This window comes from Rhinolophus hipposideros (genome assembly GCF_964194185.1).
Source record: "Rhinolophus hipposideros genome assembly, chromosome: 14".
Classification (NCBI taxonomy): domain Eukaryota; kingdom Metazoa; phylum Chordata; class Mammalia; order Chiroptera; family Rhinolophidae; genus Rhinolophus; species Rhinolophus hipposideros.
In genome coordinates, this window is record NC_138060.1 from 40425333 (window position 1) to 40448829 (window position 23497).

The window sequence follows — 23497 nt, forward strand, 5'->3', positions numbered from 1 at the left end:
AAAATTGGATAAGACTGCCTTCTTCAAAACTTTCAGGAACTTATGTCTTATCCTAGTTGCTGGAACAAGAACATAGGATTGATAAACATTTTCCATCCAAAGGTTGTATCCATCCATTTTTTTTTTTTCAGGGGAGAGAATGCCTAGAATTCATCAGATTTCCTAAAAGACCTATGACTCAGAAAAGGATAAAGAAGTGCTTGAGTAACTTAGTATCATGAGTTATTTTGGGTCTGCTTTGTAGCAATCATCAACCCCTGTGCCTGATTAAATTTCACAATACATCAGGTATTTAGTCTTTCAGCCCAAGTAATAGCATTAAGCCAGAGGAGGTACCTGAGAAAACTTGTGATTCTGTATAATGTACACTGACAGTCAGCATGCACGGCTTCTGGTAGAGGTCCTGCCACTAACTGGATGCATGAATCAAGCAAGCTATCTCACTTTCCTAGGCTGCAATTTCCACATTTCTAGTTAGGGAATTGGGCTAATTCAGTAGTTCAAACCTGACCTAAAGACCTGGGCCCCACTCACTACCAACTGAAGGAGACTGTCTGGAATTGGTGGTCCCGAATCAGAATTTTTTTAGGAATGCTTCTCAAAACATTCTATTATCTGCCAGGTGTGCAAACCATTGTAGCAGATACTCCTTAGGGTCACTTCTAGCTTTCAAATTCTGGTTTTCCATGAAATTATATTCTCTGCACTTCACAGCATTTCAATCAGCATGAAGGATTACTCAACAGAATGAACATAGGCTACTACTCTTCTTAAACACATGTGATTAATACTATACGTAAATGAAATGATTTATTCAGAGAGCCTGTCACAGTGGTGCTGGCTATACAATGTATACTTATGTCCTAGGATTGCAATAAAAACTAGTGGACATAATGGTTGGGAAGCATTTGTCAGGGTGTTTATGTCATAGTGAATACTAAACGAATTCATAGGTGACAGGATGATAATAACAGTGATGCTAGCTATGAGATCTTGCTACCCAAAGTTTGCCCTTTGGGCCACCAGCATCAGTATTACCCATCAGGTGCTCCTTAAAAATGCAGAATCTCAGGCCTCACCCCAGACCTCCTAAAGTAGAACCCCCATTGTAATAAGATCCCAGGTAATCTGTGTGCACTGATATAGAAAAAAAACAACCTTGGGATTTACAATTTGACAGAACTCAATGCCAGTAGTAACCCAGGGAGCTGGGAGTCACGCCCATATCACAAGTTGCTAAGACCAGTGCCTTACACTTCAGAGGGCATCTTTGACGCGGCTGTTCAGGCTTCCTGAATCCCACCGGGATGTTCTTTCTCTCATCCATGCTGAAACTAAAACACTTTTCATGTCTACCACAGTAGCAACAGCACCACAATTTTGTTTCATTTTTCACATTTTAAATTATTCTGCTTTTATTTGTCACCATTTAGGGCATTAGTACAAAACTTATATGTCTACAATGCTTCTGATTAATTCATATTTAGGCACCTAACCAGATGTAGAATGGGTTGACTGCTTTCATGAAATTCAACACTGATGAAACATATATTTGCACAGCAATAATGATGCTGACATTTGTATAAATAATAACATATCTATTTCCCCAATCATGTAGGAAAAAAAAACAAAAAAAACAAAGCAACAGTGAGAGGGTGACAGAATTACCAAATATGTCTCACTTACTAGGCAGATCATTTTTGAGTGCAAGGTTTTGGGTTTTGTTTCGTGGTTTTTTTTATGTGAATAGAATGATCTTAAAATATAGTAACTATTAGCACTTTAAAATGAAAAAAGTATATTTGAGCAAAAGCAATTTTGATGAGACCTGAAGCATGTTTCCAAAATATGTCATAACTTCCAGAGCTTTTTTATACATCACGGAAGGTGCATGTTTTTTTGATATACTCCTCCACAGTACCATACTTAGATTTTATACGTGATGTGTTCTGAGATCCAAGCTTAAGTGATTCTGTATTACACATGTGTTTTCACATTTTAGCATCTCTGAAATTGGGATCTGTTTTACAATTGATGGCATGTCACAATTTGATAGGCAGCATTTTCTTTTTTCATTTTTTTACAATGAATAGGATCTTAAATTCAATTAAATAGGGGATTAGGATGCTGAGTGAACTTAATCCTAGTTCATAAGGAACATCATAGTGAGTAAAACAAATGGGACATAAAGGAGACATCAATCCCCACCTGTATTCAAGTAAGAAGGAGAGGTAAATAGAAAGACATAAGATTAAATAAGAAAAGATTCTACGGGTTACTGATTCCACAGAGCCAGAGGAAAAAAATCATGAAACATGAGAGAATTTGGCAAAAGGGAAGTAAATTGGAATAAGGGAGATGGAAAACAAAGAAGAGTGAATGAAGCATCAAGATGGAAAATATAGCCAATAAGACCACTATTTTGATCATTATTTCCTAGGTGTGGTGTCCTATAATACACATTAACTTTGCTGCTACCTTTTTCTATTGTACACACTGGTCAGTAGCGCTCGTAGAGGGCGGGATATAGAGGTGTTATCAGCATCTTTCAGGAGGTATTTTCTCTTCTCTAGTCTACGCAGGTGAATCAGTCATCCCCTACACAAACACACACACACACACACACACACACACTCTGAACTTTCTGTCCCTTGCCTCCTACATTTCACTCAGTCACAAACAACTTGGGAAGATTTAAATGATTGTTACAACTTCTATTTGTTTGTTTGTTCTTCAGGTGATATCAAGATTATCGAACAAATCTACGGTCTCACAGGTATGGCTTTTGCCAAAGAGCAAAATATCTAAAACCTGCAGGATTTTCAATAAATCTGTCTTCTCTCTGAGGGTTTTATGTATTTATGTTTGATGTTCCGTAACACATCTCCCAATGAGAAATGTGGTGACTGACTTTCTTGTGTTTGGGAATAGAGAAGTATTGAAACTTATACCTCTATTTAAGGGTTTTATTGTTATTATTGAAAAGTAGTTTGTTACCAAAACTTACCCAAAGTAGCAAAGTCATGAGGTAATGATCTTAGAAATACTTTCATTGTATTTAAAATTAGTAGCCAAATGTTTTCTTCTAAGCATTCAATTGATGGCATAACATGATTATCCATAATGTAAAAAAAAAAGGTTCAGAGATATTTTGGAAGTACTTTCACTTGAGCTCTTACAACAGTCCCAATTTTTAAGAATCCTTTAATTTCACAGAAAACTTTCCCAAGAAACAGTGATTGGTCAGATGTATTATCTAATCTTTAATTATAAATAATCCTGTGATAAGAACCCTATCAACAGCTCCTTTTCTTATTCTGTACTCTCCTTGAAGCAGAACCCAATTTTCTCACACATGAATACACAGATACACACACATATATACAGAGGCACACAAATCCAATTACATAATACATTACAAAGATATTGATAATTTACTGAAGATGAGCAAACAAGATTTACTTTTAATACTATTGAAAAACTCCTTAAAACCTCTTAAAACATCTCAATGCATCCAACCAAGTTTCTCTCAGGCATTAGTATTTTTTCTCTCATCTCTGCAAAATCCCTCCTGAGGAACTAGCAGAATGGTCATTATGTTTCAACTCTTCTATTCAATAGGCAGCCTTTTCTCACTACCATATTCATTTTCCCTCAGACCTTTCTTATATTCTATTTCTCATGCAGTGAAATTTAGCCTTTTGGATTTTCCAATTTGAATTTCTCACCCCTTCATAGCACTCTAAAAATGAACATCCCTCCCCAAAACATAACATCTTTAGCAAAAAAAAAAAAAAAAAAAGTTCTGTATAATTTAGGCTGACGTTCATTTGTAATATCAAAGCCACCATACTAACAGGGGTTTCAAGACACTATGTGTTTATTTCTTCTCATGGAAAAAGCAGGAGGTGGACAATACACTAGTTTGTCAATAGGGTCCCAAACTTTCTTATTTCTGCTTCATCATCCTCAATGTATGGCTTCCTTCTTCAAGATTTTCTCCTTTTCTAAGATGGCCACTGGAGATCCATTTATTTCATCAATATTCCAGACTAGAAACTAAAGAAATGTGAAAGGGCAGGAGAGAGACTCTCTTCTTTCTAGGAGCCTTTCTAAAAGTTCCTTAAAACCTGTCCACTTACCTGCTATCATCCTAGAATTTATCCTTATGGCTAAAGAAAGTGGCAAGGGAAACTGAAAAACGTGATCTTTGGGCCAGCTGCATTGCTAAGAGTTTTGTTAGCTAAGAAAGAAGATTATGTAAAAAGAGAAAACCAGTACTATCTGAAGCACCTTTCCTGATGTAAATGTTGTTAATTATCATCATCATTGCAAGGACAAGCATTTATTAGGCACATTCAATGCACATTGCTAAGTATTTAACTTTCACTATTTAATATCTAATGTTTCTCTCATCTCATTCCCAACATACAGGTGAGGAAACCAAGGCTTTAAACAATTATATTACTTGGCCAAGTTTATAGGTAGTAACTCACAGGACTTCTAGGACTGTATGACCAAAAATCCATGCATTCAACCACTGGACTTTATCCTGCTTCCTCTTTAGATAAGATAGGTTCGATTGAATCTAGCCATTTTTTTTTTGTTTGTTTAAAATGACTATCCCAGAAAAATATCATGAGCTAAATTAGAGATTCCTTTGACGATGAGAATAAAAACCTTCTTGCACTCTTGGAAGCATTTTTCAAGAGAAAATGAAGGGGTGGGCCAGAAGAGAAGGAAGAGATCTATGGTTGAACTTTATGACATTGTAGACACAGTGAATCCAGCCACACAAGCAAAGTGGGTATTTCTATATAGATGGCTTGAGAAAAGTAACTGGTACTCTTTAATAGAGGTTGCATGTGGGGTCAGGTATTCAATAAGCTAATAAATTTGGGTCCTGTCTGCAATGATGATAGGTGAGATAATTAATTCTTAGTATAAGTAATGGTGGCTGCCTTGATCATAAGAGTCAGTATCTAAGCAACTTTTCCAAGGCATCAAGTCACCATGACAAAATGGAAGTATGACATTTAAACAAACTTGTAGAACAAACGTTATAGTCAGAGGATTCTAGTAGAGCAAATGGAACCTCCTTGAAACAAAGGAATGATTAAATTGCCAATACAAATGTAAACAGAAGTCCAAATAGAGAATTCATTCATTGTTTTTCATTTCTTTGATAAGTTTGTCCTATTGTGTCTTTTGCTGAGTAAGCTAATTTTTCTATTCTGCAATACTACCGTGTTTCCCTGAAAATAAGACCTATCTGGACAACCAGCTCTAATGCGTCTTTTGGAGCAAAAATTAATATAAGACCTGGTCTTATTTTACTATGATATAAGACCCACTCTTATATTATAAGACCGGGATAATATAATATAATATAATATAATATAATATATAATATACAGGGTCTTATATTAATTTTTGCTCCACAAAGACACATTAGAGCTGATTGTCCGGCTAGGTCTTATTTTCAGGGAAACACAGTAGTACAAATGTTCTCCTGCAATCCATGTGGGTCTTTTGTTAAAAATGCAGCATTTTTCCAATGTTCATTGCAGCTTTGTTTACGGTGGCCAAGACATGGAAACAACCAAAATGTCCTTCGATAGATGAATGGATAAAGAAGTTGTGGTATATATACACAATGGAATACTATTCGGCGTTAAGGAAAGATGATATAGGAACATTTGTGACAACATGGATGGATCTTGAGAGTATAATGCTAAGCAAAATAAGTCAGACAGAAAAAGCAGAGAACCCTATGATTTCACTGATATGTGGTATATAAACCAAAAACAACAAAAGAACAAGACAAACAAATGAGAAACAAAAACTCATAGATACAGACAATAGTTTAGTGGTTACCAGAAGGTAAGGGGGGTGGGGGGAGGGAGATGAGGGTAAGGGGGATCAAATATATGGTGATGGAAGGAGAACTGACTCTGGGTGGTGAACACACAATGGGATTTATAGATGATGTAATACAGAATTGTACATCTGAAATTATGTAATTTAATTAACAATTGTCACCCCAATAAATTTTTTAAAAATGCAGCATTTTTAAATGCTGTGAAAAACAAAAAACAAATAAAAGCAATACCATTACTATTCTAATACAGAACTTATGGCTTCACCATTAATTAAAACAATCATATCTAGTTGGAAAGATGAGTCTAATAATGCCATATCCTCAGGAAATTTTGAGCCACTAAGGTTAAAATACAAAAAAAAAAAAATCATGAGTAAACTGACCATTTCACTTAGCAGTTGGGACCTAAACTGAATGGGCTATTGCCTTAAGTTACACAGGTTCAATTTCATTTTTTTGCTATCTTTATCATTATACGATAGTAAAATCCATATACACTAATAAATCAACTGTTTATTAAGATGAGGTAATAATAATGGAGCTCATGAGACTTAAATAGTACTCTTAGGCCTTCTCAGTTTGTTATCTCATTTTTATTAAAAGTTATTGATGGGCAGGCATAAGTGATTTTATCTTCAAAAGAAAGTAAGGCATAGAAAAATGAATTGAACCTTTTGGAGAAGGGAAGCCATGTCTGGGGCAAAGCAAGAAACACATACTCTTATAGTGACTCTGTTGAGGGCTTCCCACTACAGTATCTTAGCCTTTGTTGCCCCCTCTGCCCTGCCCCTCCATCATTACCTCATGTCCTTTCCCATCCTCCCTGCTTCTTCTTAGCCTATAAGGTTGAAAAACCCCAGTTAAGGGTCCAGTGGTGCTAGGATAGAGCTTGGAAAGACTTTCTTCCTTTCAACAAGGCTTTTCTTCCCCCACCCCCCTTTCTTTTGCCTCCCTTCGCCCTCCGGTTCAAGCCATTGTTTCTCAGTCTAGCTGTGTAGGACACAGCTCCCTGGCCCATGCTGGTATTATGAGCCTTGCGCTCCCCACAACTGAGGCAGTCGGTGGCTCAGTTGCCAGTGGGCCGCTCAAGGCAGCCCACGCCAACCTCCAGCAGCACACAGCAGCCCAGCTCCAGGGAGAGCTGTTGTTCACAATCTTAGCTGTAGAGGGCGGAGATCACTGGCCCATGTGAAAATGGAACCGGTGACCTCGGAGTTAGGAGCACAGTGCTTCAACTACCTGAGCCACCAGGCAGGCCCTCACAAGACTTTTCAAGGGGAGCAGATCAAATGGTTTGCTCCATTTCCTACCAACCGACTTGTGAAAAAAAGGGAAAGCAGAAAACAGAGTAGCTGAGGACACTGATCTTCATCTATGTGATTCAAAATAAAAAAGATTTTTTATTCTCAAGGACAGTATAATTTTTCTGGTTGCTCTCCACATCAAGTTCTACTGAAGACCCTATAAATTTAAAGTAACAAGGCCCAAGACCTTCCAATAGCATTGAAAATGTCTTCATTCTTAAGAGCATGCCATTATATACTATTACAAGTAGCAAGTTGATTAAAATCTAGATGCAAATTTGGTAAAAAAATATATCTCCTACATAGTTCTCCTCCAAGAGAAGAGTTGATGGGCTAACACCAGGAAAGAAGAGAGGGTAAACCTGGGAAAGATCAGAAATGGGGAGACTTTTAACACCTGAATAACTAATAACAAAATCTTGAAAAATTCTTTAATTTTGATGAGAAATAAGTCTCCAAGGGATTTGACTTTGTTCAGATAGGACCCTGAGCATGAATGATATACCTCTCAAGAGGTCTTTACAATCTGAACTAATCTATATTATCCACTGATTTAGTCAGAGCCCAAGGGAAATGGCAGCATCAACAAGAGACTCACATCCATTGTGGAAGACGAGGAAGAGGAAGAAGAGGGGGAGGAAGAAGAGACAGCCTCCCTGTCTCCCATCTACACAAGGGGGTCCTCCTCTTCACGCAGCAAGAAGCCTGGAAGCAATAAAAGCTATCTGGGCTTAAGCCTGAAGCAGCTGGCCTCAGGAACAGTGCCATTTCACTCACCTATCAAAATATCCAGTTCAAATTCTCCCAAAACAAAACTGGAAACTGACCCCCCTAGCCATGGTAAAAGGAAAGAGAAGAACTTGAAATTACAGCTTTCAACTTTGAATAGTGCTACATCCCCTGACCTCAGTCCAAGGTAAGAATTCACATCATATCATTCTTTCCTGGGTAAAAATGGCTGCTTTTTATTCAGACAAGTACCTGTCCAATACATTTGTCAGCCCTCTGGGCCTTTCTACTACACAGGTTCCTAGCCTGGATTCTTCAGCTTGCCTGCATTTTATGTGTAATTTTTACTTCTATGTGGAAGTGCATGCAGTAGGAAAATAGTTTTAGTCATATTCTCAAAGGGTTTATTACATGTTCAGAATTCCTTCTTAACTCCCTTCATCCATTTAGCTCTATTGCTATAAATGTATATTTCTACATTGTAATTTTATAAATTTAAAAGAGATGGAACAAACTTCATAAATGTTATCCTTTCAATGCCTATATCTTACCAAAAGCTTTATGAAGCAATGAGTTGAAATTATAAAGGAAATGAAGTGTGGATTTTTATTTTTTCCATACTATTTGCTGCATCACTGTGGATGGCTGAAGCTTAGTTTTATTTCTGGCCTCCTCATTTCTAGGTAACATGGCATGGCTCTATTTTTAGTTTAAAAAAAATTTTTACTTTAGCATCAACTAAAGGTGATTGAGAGGATGAAGAATTCTGACTTGGAATATGTGAAAAGAGTAGTCTATAATACATAAAAGCAATAACAAAAACCACATAACTACTGAATAATAAATAGAAGCAAGACAAAAAATATTGAGGGCTTTCTATATTCCATGAACTCTGCTAGGTAAATTCACATTCACTATTGAATTAGTCTTCTCAGAAATCCTACAAAGTAGTTCCTATTATATCTTCCATAAAGATGTAAAAAGTGAAACTTCAATATTAGGTATTTTGTCCAAAATCTCAGAGATTAAGTTCTGAAATCTGGATTTAAATTGCAAGGTAAGTGATCTCTCTGATATACAACATATGTAATTATTCATTTGATGAACACAAGTTATCCATTTTTTAACACGAGTGAATATTAACAAAAAATAAACAAAACAGATTTACTGAAAAGTAGGTGAACATTAAATGTTCAGGAGTTTAGTTGGAGATAGCAATTTAAAAACATTGCTTAACTCTTCTTTTTCCTAAATTTCTAATAAAATGAAAAATAATAAATTTTAAATAAGAAATGTATTAAAGCTCGAAAAAATGTTTATATACAATTGATTCTACAATGTAAAAAGAATATATTTTCTTTTACATACAAAAAAGAGTTTGAGGACATACTTCAAAATGCTAACAGTGGTGGTAGATTACAGGTGATTTTTATTTTCTGGTTTTTGTTACCTTTATGTTTAAATTTTCTTCAATAGACTTGTATTTTTTTAAATAATGAGTGGGTTAGATACTATTTACCAAAGAAAGAAGACTAGCTAAAGTCCTAATAGTAATTTAAATATAACTCTTTAACTCTCACTTCAGAGTTTGTCCAAGAACAGAGCGAAAATACCATCAAAGTTATTTTCTGTGATGCTGTAATCATTAGGTTAAAACATTTTAACTGTGGATAGTGACTTAATATAAATTTAGATAAGAGGACTTATGTAGCTTAAGGTTTCGAATCTAAGAATAAATAAGATTCTAAATTCTACCATATTTCTGTCCAATAGGAATATATTATGAACTAAAAGTGTGAACCACATATGTAATTTTAAATGTTCTAGTAGCCACGTTTTTCAAAAGTGAAATTGATTTTAATAATATATTTTATTTACCTCAAAAAGCCCCAAGTATATTATCATTTCAAATGTAAACAGTATAAAAAATTACTAATGAAATAATTTACTTTTTTTTTTTTACTAAAATCTTAAAAATCCAATGTGTGTTTTATACTTACAACACATCTCTATTTGAACTAGCCACATTTCAGGCGTGTGATAGTCTTATAAAGTGAATGGCTACCATACTGAATAGCATAGCTCTAGAGCATCTAGAATTTAGAAATTTAATACACTATTTTTAAGTCTTATAGAAATGCTGGAACCCATGAATATAAATTCACAACTAACCGACTTCCTTTATTATAAACAGGATTGTTGATGGAATTGAAGATGGAAATAGCAGTGAAGAAAGCCAAACTTTTGAGTTTGGCTCTGAACGAATCAGGCCGGAGCCCAGAATTTCTCCTCCTCTCAGAGGTAAGCTCTATATTTAGCCTCCTCTCAAGAGACAGTATTTCTTTTTAACTTGTAATGTTTGGCATAGACACTTTTTCAGCTTCCCATTCTTGGAATATTCTCCATGTGATAAAGCCTTCCCAATGCCATGGAATAATTTGACTTGAGTCCTTGCCATCTGCAAGTTATTAAAAATATCATAGTCTAAGCTAGATGCCCTGCCATTCACCAGCCCAGGTAAATGGTGCATGAGGACACTCAAATTTCTGCTGTTCATCCATGGATGATCATGTTTTCCTACTATAAATACAAACTAATCCACAAAAACAACACTATCCAGAAAAAAATGCTGTCTTGGTTATGTACTGTAGGAGCATTGGTTATATTTAACCAATTTATTTGGTGATAGGTTATGTACTTGCATTTAGTCAGAGGATAAACAACTTCAGAAATATGTAGAAATGTTAGAAATGATGGAGAACTCTATGAAGTACTACCCTCTATTGATGGTGAATTCATGTAAGGGTAGTCCCAAACCTAGTTCAGGCTCCTCTTCTCTCTCTTTGATCTTGAGTTCATTGCCCATAAAAGAATCTGTCAACATGATGAAGGAATGCCAGAAATGACAAATAAATTGTAAAGAAGACATACCTGTAGTTAACAGAATAATGAACAGGTATTAAATAGGCATGAACTATCCAAAACAATTACCAGCAAAGTATCAGATGCAAGGCTAGCAATCCCCTGCCGACTCTCTCCTCCCCTTCCCACCCAGCTCTGAGATTCTTGTATCAGGATTTCCTGATTAGCAACTGTCTCCATGGATGAAGCCAAGCTTAAGAAGGACTTCTGAGTGTATAATTCTGGGGGTATGTCTTCATTTAGTAGAATACAATTATTCCATCTCAATCAACAATCCTTCCCATCACTCATCATCTGCTAAGGAAATGGGAGGGTTCTTGTAAGACTACTTGATGGGCACACAGTGGGAGGGAAGGAAGGGAGAGAAGGAGTGCAGATGTCAGTCAACAATCCTGTTCATCCATTCAATTTTCATATGCTCATGTTACTCTGCTTAGGGCAAGGGGCACAGAAATTATTGTTCTAGTCAAACTGGTGTGAGTATTTGCTATGAAAGCTGGTGGTGGGTCCCAGTTAGAAGTCTTGTGTGTTGGTTCACCTGGTCCTGGAGACAATGCACAGAACTTCATCATGTTCATCCATCTATTTCTGGTCCCACCACCCTTTTAGCTTCATCCTCTCCCTTTTCCCAACATATACCCCTACACTCATCCATTCACATTTCTTGATTCTTCTAAATATCTCTCAGTTCTAAGATTTTTTTGTCCTTACAGCAACCACTGTTTTTCTTGCCACATCCAATTCTTGCCTGCATTGCCACCAAAGTCTCTTCTCTGCTCTCACACTGCTCTCCATAAACAGTGAACATTTTTTAATTATATCAATTTATTCTTATTACTCTACTCCTATGCTTAATACCCTTAAGGGCTTCCTATTGCCCTTACTTTGTTTACCCGAAAATAAGACCTAACTGGAAAATAAGCCCTAGCATGATTTTTCAGGATGACATTCCCTGAACATAAGCCCTAATGCATCTTTTGGAGCAAAAATTAATATAAGACCCAGTCTTATTTTCATGGAAACATGGTAGTATGAAATCCAAACATTGTATAATTACTTTTCAAATGTTTCTTTTCCCTGCTAGACTCTAAGCTCTATGAAGGTCAATTATATTTTCTGTATTCACTGCTATCTCCCCTAAAGGAGGCCTACCCTATTGTATATGATCACTAATCATTCATTGAATGAATGGGTTAGCTTTGCAAAATATCTCTGCAAAATGAATTCTTACTACTTTGAAACTTCTGATTGTTTTGAGTAAATTTTTCTTCCACAAATAAGTTTTCTACCCATAATTGGTCAGAATTAGGATATTAGGATGATCCTATCTTGAAATTTATATATATATATACATAAATTTATACATACATAAATTATATAAATATATATAAATTATATAAAATTTATATGTAAATTTATATATAAATGAAATTTATATATACATAAATTTATACATATATAAATTATATAAATACATATGTAAATTATATAAAATATATAAATATATATATATATATATATATAAATTTCAAGATAGGATATATATATGCTTTCCACTCCAGCTAGCAGTGATTCATCTGTACTTTTGTCCCTGACAGAAACAAATGCATTTGGAAGAGTAGGTAGAGAAAAACTGGAGATGAGAAAACCAGGAAATGGAAGAAGTTACCTTTTAGAATGACACAGGAGGAGACAGAAAACCTGCAGTGGAGAGTAGCACCTGAAATAGAGGTGGCTGAGAAAAATGTTCTCATGGGCACAAAAATCAATATTCAGAAAGAAAACAGGAAAAGAACATCCTTTTTCTATGGCTTGAGCACTGGCTGGATATATATTTTAGAGAATCGTCAAAGAAGAGAAAAGGTGCCATCTTGAAACATGGTGGTGACTGTATTCAGAGGAAGGGGAGATTTGCCATGGACACATTTAGTTATTCTGGTCACATCATCACCATGATGCGGGCCTGGTTCCACAGAGTATGTCATGTGCCATCCAGAGGAGTACTAGACACATGTCCAGTCTCAGAGAGACAGACCCTGCAGTGCACAGACATCAGGAAAGGTTACCCGCAGTAACTTGGGCTTCCTTCCCTATTCTGTTGCCCCAGTTCTCAAATATGAGGTTCATTCTTTAAAAAAACTCATTCTGTGTGTATGTGTGTGTCACTTTCAGACCCAGAGATTGGAGCTGCTGTTCTCTTCATCAAAGCAGAGGAGACCAAGCAGCAGATAAAGAAACTCAACAGTGAGGTATAGAGCTATCTTTTTCTTTGATCATGCTGCAGTGGTAAGAGGAGTGTAAATGCTAGTTACCAGCACAAGCAGTATAATAACTATGGTTTCTGATGTCAGACCACCCTGGATGAACTCCCATTGAACCTTAGATGAGTTGTGTGACCTTTGATAAGTCACTTATCCTCTCTCAAGCCCTATTTTCCCATATGTGAGAAGGGTGTAGTAATTATGCCTACCGTGTAGACCATCATGAAATTGAGATAATCTTGGTAAATCATTTAGCATAAAGTAAGAATATGTCATAATTATTATAATTAGTGTATTAAGTGTATTGATCTTTGTTTTAATTGGTGCTTTTTCACCTTTTTCATGTACTTTAATTTTTAATGAGTTAAAGCAAGATCATTAGTCCACAAATGAATCGAAACTAAAAATCAGAGCATCAAATAGCCTGAAACTCTGCTCCTTTTTCTAACACATGTTCGCTGTGCAACTCTAAGCATTTTACGTCTGAATCTTACCATCTATCCATTTAAAATCAAGTAATTTTTATACAACCTTATTAAGGTATATTCTACATAACATAAAATTTACCCATTTCAAGTGTACAATTCAATGATTTTTAGTAACTTTATTGAGCGGTTCAACTAACACCATAAATTAGTTTTAGAATATGTTTACCCCCTCAACAAGATCTCTCATACTCATTTACAATTAATCCCTATTCCCACATTCAGCCCTAGGCAACCACTTATCTACTTTCTGGCCATTTTGTATAAATAGAGAAGATAAATTCTAAATGACTGTCTTAATTTATGTCCACCCGAAAATAAAACGAAATTTAAAAAATAAACTGATTTGGACACAATAATTTGGATGCAAATAGTTTATTTGGGAGGTAATCCAGGAAGCAAGATGAAGGAGTAGAGAAGTAAAACAGAAAAGAAAGGAAAACAAGAAGGTGTGTTAATGAGATAATGGTTTGTTAGTGAGATAATTAATTCTGTGGGCCACTGGGGCTCAGTCCTGCTGGGGTCCGCTGAGAAGCTGTGAAGGACAACTCAAAACTGTTCCAAGATGCAGCAAGGAAAAGTGGGGTTGAGGGTGGTTCCTCAGGCCTAACTGCAGAGAGACTAGAAAGACTCCTCAGACAGGAATATGCAGGAAGACCTGGACGGGTCTTGGATGACCTTCAGGGTGGGCCTCCGGCAAGGACACATACTCCCTTCTACGACTCAAGTTTTAGACTATCTGATGAGATCTTGACAGAAAATGCAACCAATTGATGATATTGATAAGATTTGAGAAAAACAAAATTCATATAATCATGATCAGTTTCTAATTATCTGTAGTAATGGAAGACTGGGTAGCGACAGTTGAGAGGTTTTTTTAAAAACTTGTATTTCTTCAGCTTAATGGAGATTTGTTTTACTGCCACTTCTCCTTCTGAACCCATACTCTCGGGAAGTAAGATTGTTGCTAACAATAAGGGGGCCAAAGGGCAGACTAACAAACCGGAAATGGAAAAACTAACTGAATTGAAAGTTTTTAAATCATAAGGCCATACACTGGCTCACCCAAATAACCTCCTGTTAAAAATACACCACCACCACCACCACCCAAAACACCACAAAACAAAACAAAGTAAACACCCTGTTGAAGAACTGTATGTTAACCTTCTACTGAACAATTTCTTTTCAGATATTGTTCTCACTAAAACCAAACATTAACACCATTTGAATTATTTTCCCTCACATTTGATAAGATTATTTAATGGTTTTAAGAACTGACTACCCATATCCTTAGCTCAAGCACTGAAGTTAGTGATTATTCTGGCGGGGGAAATGTGTTTATGTCTTCACCTTTTGGAATGTAGATAAGTTTTCCAAGTTACATCTGGTGCTATATGATTTTCCTTTGACAATGTGAGCCAGAGGTGTTAAAATAAATAACCACTTGAAAAACAAAATATTTCCCCAATGTGATTCTGTATTCCTGATTGCTTTTCCAAAGAGATGACATAAATCTTTTTATCTTGTCATATATTGAAATTAAAAGAGCAAGATAATGTACCAATGTTCTAATTATCTTTCCCTTTTTCTTTATAGAAAAATATCTGATTTCTTCATGGTTGAACCTTAAGTTAAAAAAAAAAATCTTATCCTTTACACATAAGTTAATTCATACACAGTCTTGACCTTTGGGTAGTGCATTAAAACCCACTAAGACAGGCAGAATGAAAATACAAATTGGCTTCAAATTGTAAAATTATTCTCCATCTAACCTTCTACTTGCTTTTCCCTCATATCTCCTACAAAGTAATGTTATTTATGTAGGGGGAAAAAATCTGTCTTTTAAAGTCCAAGCCTAATTTTTCCATTTCACTTACTTTCTACTGCTCACGTGTGATCCTTTCATTGCTCTATTTTTTGGTTAGGAGTAAGCAGGAAAAGAATTGATAATAAATGTGGGATGTACTACATGATAACAACTCTGCAACCAAAAGGTCAATCCCCAATGTATGTGAGTCATGTTGAACATTGTGTAAAGCTGAGAACATTACAGAATCCCCATTCTGATATTTGCTCAATCATTTAAGATGTAAAGAAACAGTTCACTGGTGTGTAGATTTCATAATCAGCTGGTTAAATACAAGACAAAAATCAGAAAAGAAATAATATTGGTAATAACCTACATTCTCAGAACAGTTAAGAGAGTTTAAAAGATGTAGGGCAGCTACTAATATTAGACCACTTTTGAAAACATAGCCATTGCTTTACAGCAGAGAAAAAAAATAGTACAATTCTAAGGGAATTGTTTAAAAATAACAACAAAACATCACTAGAGGGGCCATGGGCTGTGTAGGTCAAATGCTCCACTTCTGAAAAGGTTTGTAGGTAAGGGTTAGAGTGTTTTTTTATTTCTGTAATCTGGCTGACCCAGAAAGTCTGTGGCAATGCTGTGTGCTCTGCCATAGCAGGCATAAGGCATAAAACACACTAGTAGAGGGAAACAGAATAAGCTTTGGAGAGACGGATATTTAGAGCCCTATTCATAAAGTTAACTCTGTGACATCAGCAATGTGTTTACCTTCTTTATATTCAGATTTCTCTATTAAATGGTAAACATAAAATCTGTAATACAGGATTGTTGTAAGAACTTAATACCATAGGTAAAGCACCGAGCATGATGCTTTCCCTTAATAAGTGGTCAAATGCTCATTTCTTCCTCATTCAAGGTTATGCTTCCACCAACAAAAGGTGACTCACCCACCCCCCCACTCAAACTCCCCACCCTCTGTTACCTAACAGTACCCAGTGTGGAGTAATAAGAGAGATAATTAGTCAATGCTTATGGAATAAAATGAAAATGAATGGATTTAAGCAAAACATATTTAATCATGAAAATACTACTTTCACTTGAGACTTTCCTTTTACTATGAAGATACTCAATATAAAATTAGAATAGAGACTGACGGCAAATTGTTGCTATTTCAATACATCTTATTTTAGCTAAGTAGTTTGATGTAATAGTGTCACTGTATTAATATAAATACTTATTCTGTAAAATTTATAGATATTAGGACAAAGAGACCCAGTATGCTAGTTTAACAATGCTTAACCATTACCCGATATTACACTAAACATGTAAATGGCGAAATGATGATAAAACTAGGCAGAAAAGAACGTGCCAAGCTTACCAAAGATAATCATAGCCAAATCTTCATTTTCAAAATGAAAGAATGCAGGTAGCTTATTAAATCAGCGTTGTTTACCAGGGTGCACTTTGGCCCAAATGCTCTGATTGCCACTTTTTAGCATTGTATTTTGTATATACATAAAAGAGCCAGTTAATACTAGGTCATTTAATCCACATTGAGTCTTAAATATATTAAGGAGGATTAAATGTGTAACATGCCTAAACAAAACATGAGCTTTGTAGAAACAACAACTTATATTGACTATTTTTTAGGGAGAAATCTGGCTTCTCATACTGTTTATTAACTCCTTTTCAAAACAACTTTATTGAGATATAGTTAACATATTATACAATTCATCCATTTAAAGTGTACAGTATGAAGGCTTTAGTATATTCATAGAGTTGTGTATCTATCACCATAATCAATTTTAGAACATTTCATTATGCCACGAATTAACTGCACACCACATGGCCGGCACCCCTAATGCCTGGACACCCCGCCCCCAGCCTGCCCAGCCCTCGTCAACTATTAATAGACATTCTGTGCCTATAGATTTGCTTATTCTGGACAATTCATATAAATGGAATTATACAATATGGTCTCTTGTGACTGATTTTATCACTTTAGCATAATGTTTTCAACTTTCATTCATGTTGTAGCATACTAGTACTTGATTCCTTTTCATCGCCAAAGAACATTCCATTGTATGGATGTACTACATTTTATTTATCCATTCATCAGTTGATTGTCATTTGGGTTGTTACCATTTTGGGGCTAATATGAATAATGCTTTTCAGATATTGTTTTATGAATGCTATGAATATTCATAAAACATTGATACAATTTTTGTGTGAACATGTTTTAATTCCTTTTGGCTAATTAAGTGGAATTGCTAGATCATAGAGTAACTCAGTGTTTAAAAATTTAGGAATTGCCAGTCTATTTCCTGAAGGAGCAGCAGTATTTACACTGTCAGAGCAGTATGTGAAGGTTCCATACTCTCCATTTCTTTGCCAACAATTTTTATTTGTTATCTGACTTTTTGATTATAACCATATATAACCATATAGTGTGTGTGATGTGGTATCTCACTGTGGTTTTCATTTGTATTTCCTTGATAGCTAATAATATTGAGCATCTTTTCATGTATTTATTGGCCATTTTTACATCTTTGGAAAATTGTCTATTCAGACCATTTACCCATTTAAAAATTGGATAGTCTGTTTTTTGTTTGTTTGTTTTTTGGTTTTGTTTGTTTGTTTGTTTTTTAAGGAGGGCACAGCTCACAGTGGCCCATGCAGGGATCGAACCGTCAACCACACTCTTAACCAACTGAGCTAACCGGCCACCCCGAGTTGTCTTTTTATTAGTGAGTTGTGAGAGTTCTTTTTATATTCTAGATACAAGTTATAATTTATAACTTTCTTCTCACATTCTTTAAGTTACCCTTTATTTTCTTAATGGTTTCCTTTGAAATATTCCTTTGGTGATATCCAGTTTATCTTTTTTTTCTTTTGTTTCTTGTGATTTTTGAGGTCACTTCTAAGAAACCATCACCTATCCCAAGGTCATGAAAATTTCTTCTGGTGTTTTAAGAGTTATCTAGTTTTTCTTACACTTAGGTCTTTATCAATTTTGAGTAAATTTTTGTATGTGGTATGAGGTAAGGGTCCAATTTAATTTCATTAATGTGGATATTCAGATGTCACATCACCATTTGTTAAATACACCGTAATTTCCCCATTGAATGATCTTGACACTCTGGTCAAAACTAAACTGACCATTAAGGTGAGGGTTTATTTCTGGACTCTCAATTCTATTCTATTGCTGTATATGTCTATGCTGTCTCGATTACAATACCTTTATTGTAAGTTTTGAATGGGGAGGTGTAAGTCCCCTAACATTTTCCTTCTCTTTCAAGATTGTTTAGACTGTTTGGGGTCCCTTAAAATTCCATGAATTTTAGAATCAACTTGTCAATTTCTAAAAGAAATCAGTTGGAAGTCTGATAGGGAATATGTTGACTCTGTAGATCAATTTAGGAGGTATTGTCATCTTAACAATATTAAGTCTTCTAATTAGTGAACATGGGATTTTTTTTCCTTTTATTTATATCTTTCTTTAATTTCTTTCAACAATATTTTGTAGTTTCCAGGGGATAAGTCTTGCGCTTTGTTGGTTAAATTTATTCCTAGTATTCTATTATTTTTGATGTTATGGTAAATGGAATTGTGTTATTTATTTTTGGATTGTTTATTGCTAGTGTACGGAAATACAACTGAGTTTTGCATGATCATCTGGTATCCTGCAACTTTGCTGAACTCGTTTAATAGTTCTAATAACTTTTGAGTGGGTTATTTAGGATATTTTATATTAGATCACGTCATCTGAAAATAGTTTTATTTCTTTCTTTTTAATTTAAATGCCATTTATTACCTTTTCTTGCCTAACTGCCCTGGCTAGCACTTCTAATACCATACTGAATGGAAATGGAAAGAGAAAGCTTTTTTGTACCTTCTTTTGGGTGGGGAGGAGGGAATTTTTCAATCTTTCACCATTGAACATATGTTAACTGTGGTGTTTCTGTGTTTTGGGGGTTTTTTTTGTTTGTTTTTGTTTTCACAAATTCCATTATTGAGGAAATTCCCTTGTATGGTAGTACTGGTTTTCATAATTAAGAGGTGTTATATTTTGTCAAATGCTTTTTTATGTATGTATTGCAATAATGTGCTGTGAGTTTGTTGTTGTTTTGGGGGGAGGGGTTGTACTTGAGTCTGTTGATACGGTGTATTACATTAATTGATTTTTGGATGATAAGCTAACCTTGCATTCCTGAGATAAACCCCACTGGTTGTGGTATAATCCTTTTTATGTGTTGCTGGATTCAATTTGCTAATATTTTGAGGATTTTTGCATCTATATTCATAAGAGTTATTGGTCTGTATTTTTTTCTTTGATATCTTCATCTGATTTTGGTATCAGGGTAAATTGGTCTCATAGAATGAATTGGAAAGTGTTCCTTCTTCTTCTATGTTTCAAAAGAGTTTGTGAATAATTGTTATTAATTAATGCTTCTTTATGTGTTTGGTATAATTTACCACTGAAAAGCCATCTGGTGCTAGGCTTTTTTCTATGTGGAAAGTTACTTGATTACTTTACTTGTTATAGGTCTATTTAGATATTCTATCTCTTCTTGAGTCAGTTTTGGTGGTTTGCGATTTTGTAGAAATTTGTCTAAGTCATCTAAGTTATCTAATTTGTTGACAATAGTGTTCATAGGATTTCCTTCCAATTCTTTTCATTTCTGTAAGATTGATAGTAATATATCCTCTTTCGTTCCTGATTTTAGTAGTTTGAGACTTCTCTCTTTGTTCCTAAGTAAAGCTTTGTTATTTTCTATTTCACTCATGTCTGATTGTTCCATTTTCTAATTGTGAGCTTCTTATTTTATCAAATATTCTTTTTAGAGATATGTTCAAAATATTTATGATGGTTACTTAATAAAGTAGGATTGCAAAACATATATAATGCTTAAACATTTTTGTTCTTTTCCAGGAAATTTAAAATCAAAACTTAAAGAATAATTCCTCTGTGGTTAAATACCTGAGGTATAGTTTGCTTAAAATTAATTCATAATTTTAGAGAGGCACATTGATCATTAGCATACTAAGACTATGAATTCCTACATAGTCTTATGTAGGAAACTCGATTAACTTATTTTTAGCCTACATTGACTAAATGCATTTGCTTGTGGATCACTTTAATGACCAAACAGCAATTAACATTTTGTTTTCTTTTATCACATTATGGAACACGGGAAGCACTGGGCTAAGGAAGCAGCCTCTTTCGGATGTTACCTAAAATCCTTATCTTCCCTTTTTGATTTATGCTCTTCAGAATCACTACTTGGTTTTGCCTCATTTTATGTACCAGGATTTATTCACTTTCTCTCGGGTTCCTTTTGATATTCCCAGAAAATTTCTTGATTTTTTTTTTTTTCTTTTGCAACTGCTTGAAGTTTACTTCAGGTACAAGAAATTGGCTCAGACACTTATGGAGGCTGAGGAGTTGCAAGAACTGCAGTAAACAAGCTGGAGACGCAGGAGAGCCAATGGTGTAGTTCCGGTTCAAATCCAAAAGTCTGGGAAGCAGAGCCAGTAGTGTATGTTCCAGGCCAAAAGTCAGTAGGTTCAAAATCCAAGAAGAGCTGATGTTTTGGTCTGAATCTGAAAGCAGGAGAAGACCATATCCCAGCTTCACAGTCAGACAGGAGGAATTCCCTCTTGGCCTTTTTGTTCTGTTCAGGTCTTCAAGTGAATGGATGAGGCTTACCCACATTATGAGGTGGACTGCTTTATTCAGTGTACTGATTCAAACGTGAATCTCACCCAGAAACAGCCTCCCCGACATACTCAGAATAACGTTCAGGTACCCTATGGCCCAGTCAAGTTGACAAACTGACAAAATTAACAGTCACATCCATTAAATGCCTTCAGTTTGTCAGTCCAGTGGCTTTCTTTCCAGTTTCAGTCATTGGCCTGTTTCAATGTTTAAACTGCTTTGGAAATAATCTTTTCCTGATTAGATTTCATTTTTTAAAAAAAATAAAAATGATTCCAATTTGGCAAAGATGTCATGGTTCTTTTTGTGGAACAAAATAAAACATTTTCTCAAACTCCAGAATTCAGAAAAGTATTTCAGTCTTACCCTTTACAATTCCATATGGTGTAAGTTACACATTTGTGTGATGAGAACCAAAATTTGGGAGAGCCCTATTCTATTCTTGACACCCATTATTTTACTGAGAGTCTCACCGAGTGATCTGAAGCCCTTTGTTTCATTTGACACATTAGCACACTGTTAACTTAAGAGATATGAAAAAAACCTATTCTTATCAACTTGGCCTCTATCATTTTAGAGGCCAAGCTCTTATTGCTATTGAGACCAACAAAAAAGCATCTTCTTTTCAGAAATGACTGTGTTTGCATTACATTTCTTAATAGGATGATAGGCCATGTCCTTTAAACATAGTTATTCTAGTCATCTCCTTATACCCAGTCTTTTCATAAAGCTTTAAAAGACCATTTTATATAGTCACCAAGATTATAAGCCAAATTTCAAATTTTGTTTTGTAACATCAGCATCTTTCAACCTCCTCAAAAAAGTCTAGCAAATGTTTCTGAAATATTAAAGAGTCCCACCATTCCCAGGTAGTCAATGTGATAGGGTAAATTATACTGAGGTAACAAACTCCCAATCTCATTGTTTAAAATTTATCACTTGTTCAAGCAAAAATGCCTAACACTGGTCAGCAGAAGGGGTCATCACCACCTGAAATGAAATGTTACTCATAGGCTATGTTCCATTGGAAAGCGGAGCATAAAAAAATCAAGTGGCTCAAAGGATATACATATCATTTCTGTCCACATTTCATTAACCAGAACTAATTCCATGGGCACAATTAATTTCAAGAGGCAAGAAAGTATAATCTTCTGGGTACCCCAGCAGAAATGAGAAATTCAATACTGGAAAACACTAGTAATAGCCACCACAGCACCCAAAAGTTAATAGTAAAACTTTCTTTTCTCTTTTGCTCAAAGTTGAATGCCAGAATATCTACCAATTAAATGTATCATACAATGTCCAAGTAAACAGATACAGATAATGCAATGCCTTCTGATAGAAAAGAGAGAGGATCTCAGTTGTTATCTAGGTTATACTTGACAAAGTCAGCAGATAAGTTTAGATTTGTATCACTAAAATCAAGTCAGTGAAGTCTGCTTGAGTCAAAGAAAGTGAATAGTAATCACAGGTTGTTCTTTAAGAGTTGCTTTACTTTGCTTCACTACTTCTCTAAATAGCTATGGAAATTCAGGATTCTATCAATAATTCACAGAAAAAAACCCTACATGAGTAAGACTTTATGGCAGTTCATTCCTTGGCCCTGTGAATTACTGCTATTATATCTTTTCATTGACATTTAGTTCAACTGAACCATGCTGACAAAATTGCCAGACCATCCCAAGATCTGACTGTACAGTCACTTTTCTTCCTCATCATAACCATACATCGTTCTTGACCATCAATTCGCATATGTAAAATATAAACTAAGGCTTTTGACATAGAAAAAACAAAATCCATTTAACTGCTGGAAAATTTTTTCATTTTAATACATATAAATTATTGATATTAATGCTACATTTTGTGGATACAGGTTTCTAAATTGGAATATATCCAACTAATTCATGATTTGTAGGATGCTTTTTGGTTATTTTCCAGTTCTCAAGTCTCAATGCATAGGCATATTTGTAACTCTCATGAGAGTTTTACTGATAATAAATAAAACTACACATACATACATACATACTAAAGAATAATGAGGATCTCTCAAAAGAAAAAAAATGCTACTCAAAAGTTTATGCTGCGAAATGTAGATTTAAAATGCACATAACTTTTGGAGATGAGCTGTTTTTGTCTTTTTTGCCTGTGATTACTTATGTATAGGCCTTTTCTCATCTTTGAATAAAGGAACTAAATGGGTATATCAGTAAGGGAGGGCCCAGTAGAGAGCAATGCCACATTCCAAATGGAAATTTGAGCAGAGCTGAATAAAAGGAGTATTTACAAAGAAGTTAGTATAGTGTTGGGAAAGCACAAAGGATGAAGCAGCTCCTCTTACTATGGGGCTAATAACAACAGAAGTTCACTACAACTCTTAGATCTGAAG

General features: G+C 35.1%; 1 protein-coding gene across 1 annotated transcript in view; it reads left to right on the plus strand.

The window, feature by feature from the left end:
- Positions 1-23497, plus strand: part of KCNH8 (potassium voltage-gated channel subfamily H member 8) — a gene marked incomplete at its 5' end in the record, with an annotated part of 310088 nt that overhangs the window by 271479 nt on the left and 15112 nt on the right. Inside the window, 4 exons of the mRNA XM_081072214.1 lie at positions 2738-2776; positions 7743-8101; positions 10109-10215; positions 13009-13085. Of these exons, the coding sequence (XP_080928340.1) occupies positions 2738-2776; positions 7743-8101; positions 10109-10215; positions 13009-13085 (582 nt within the window). The remainder of the gene's footprint in view (positions 1-2737; positions 2777-7742; positions 8102-10108; positions 10216-13008; positions 13086-23497) is intronic.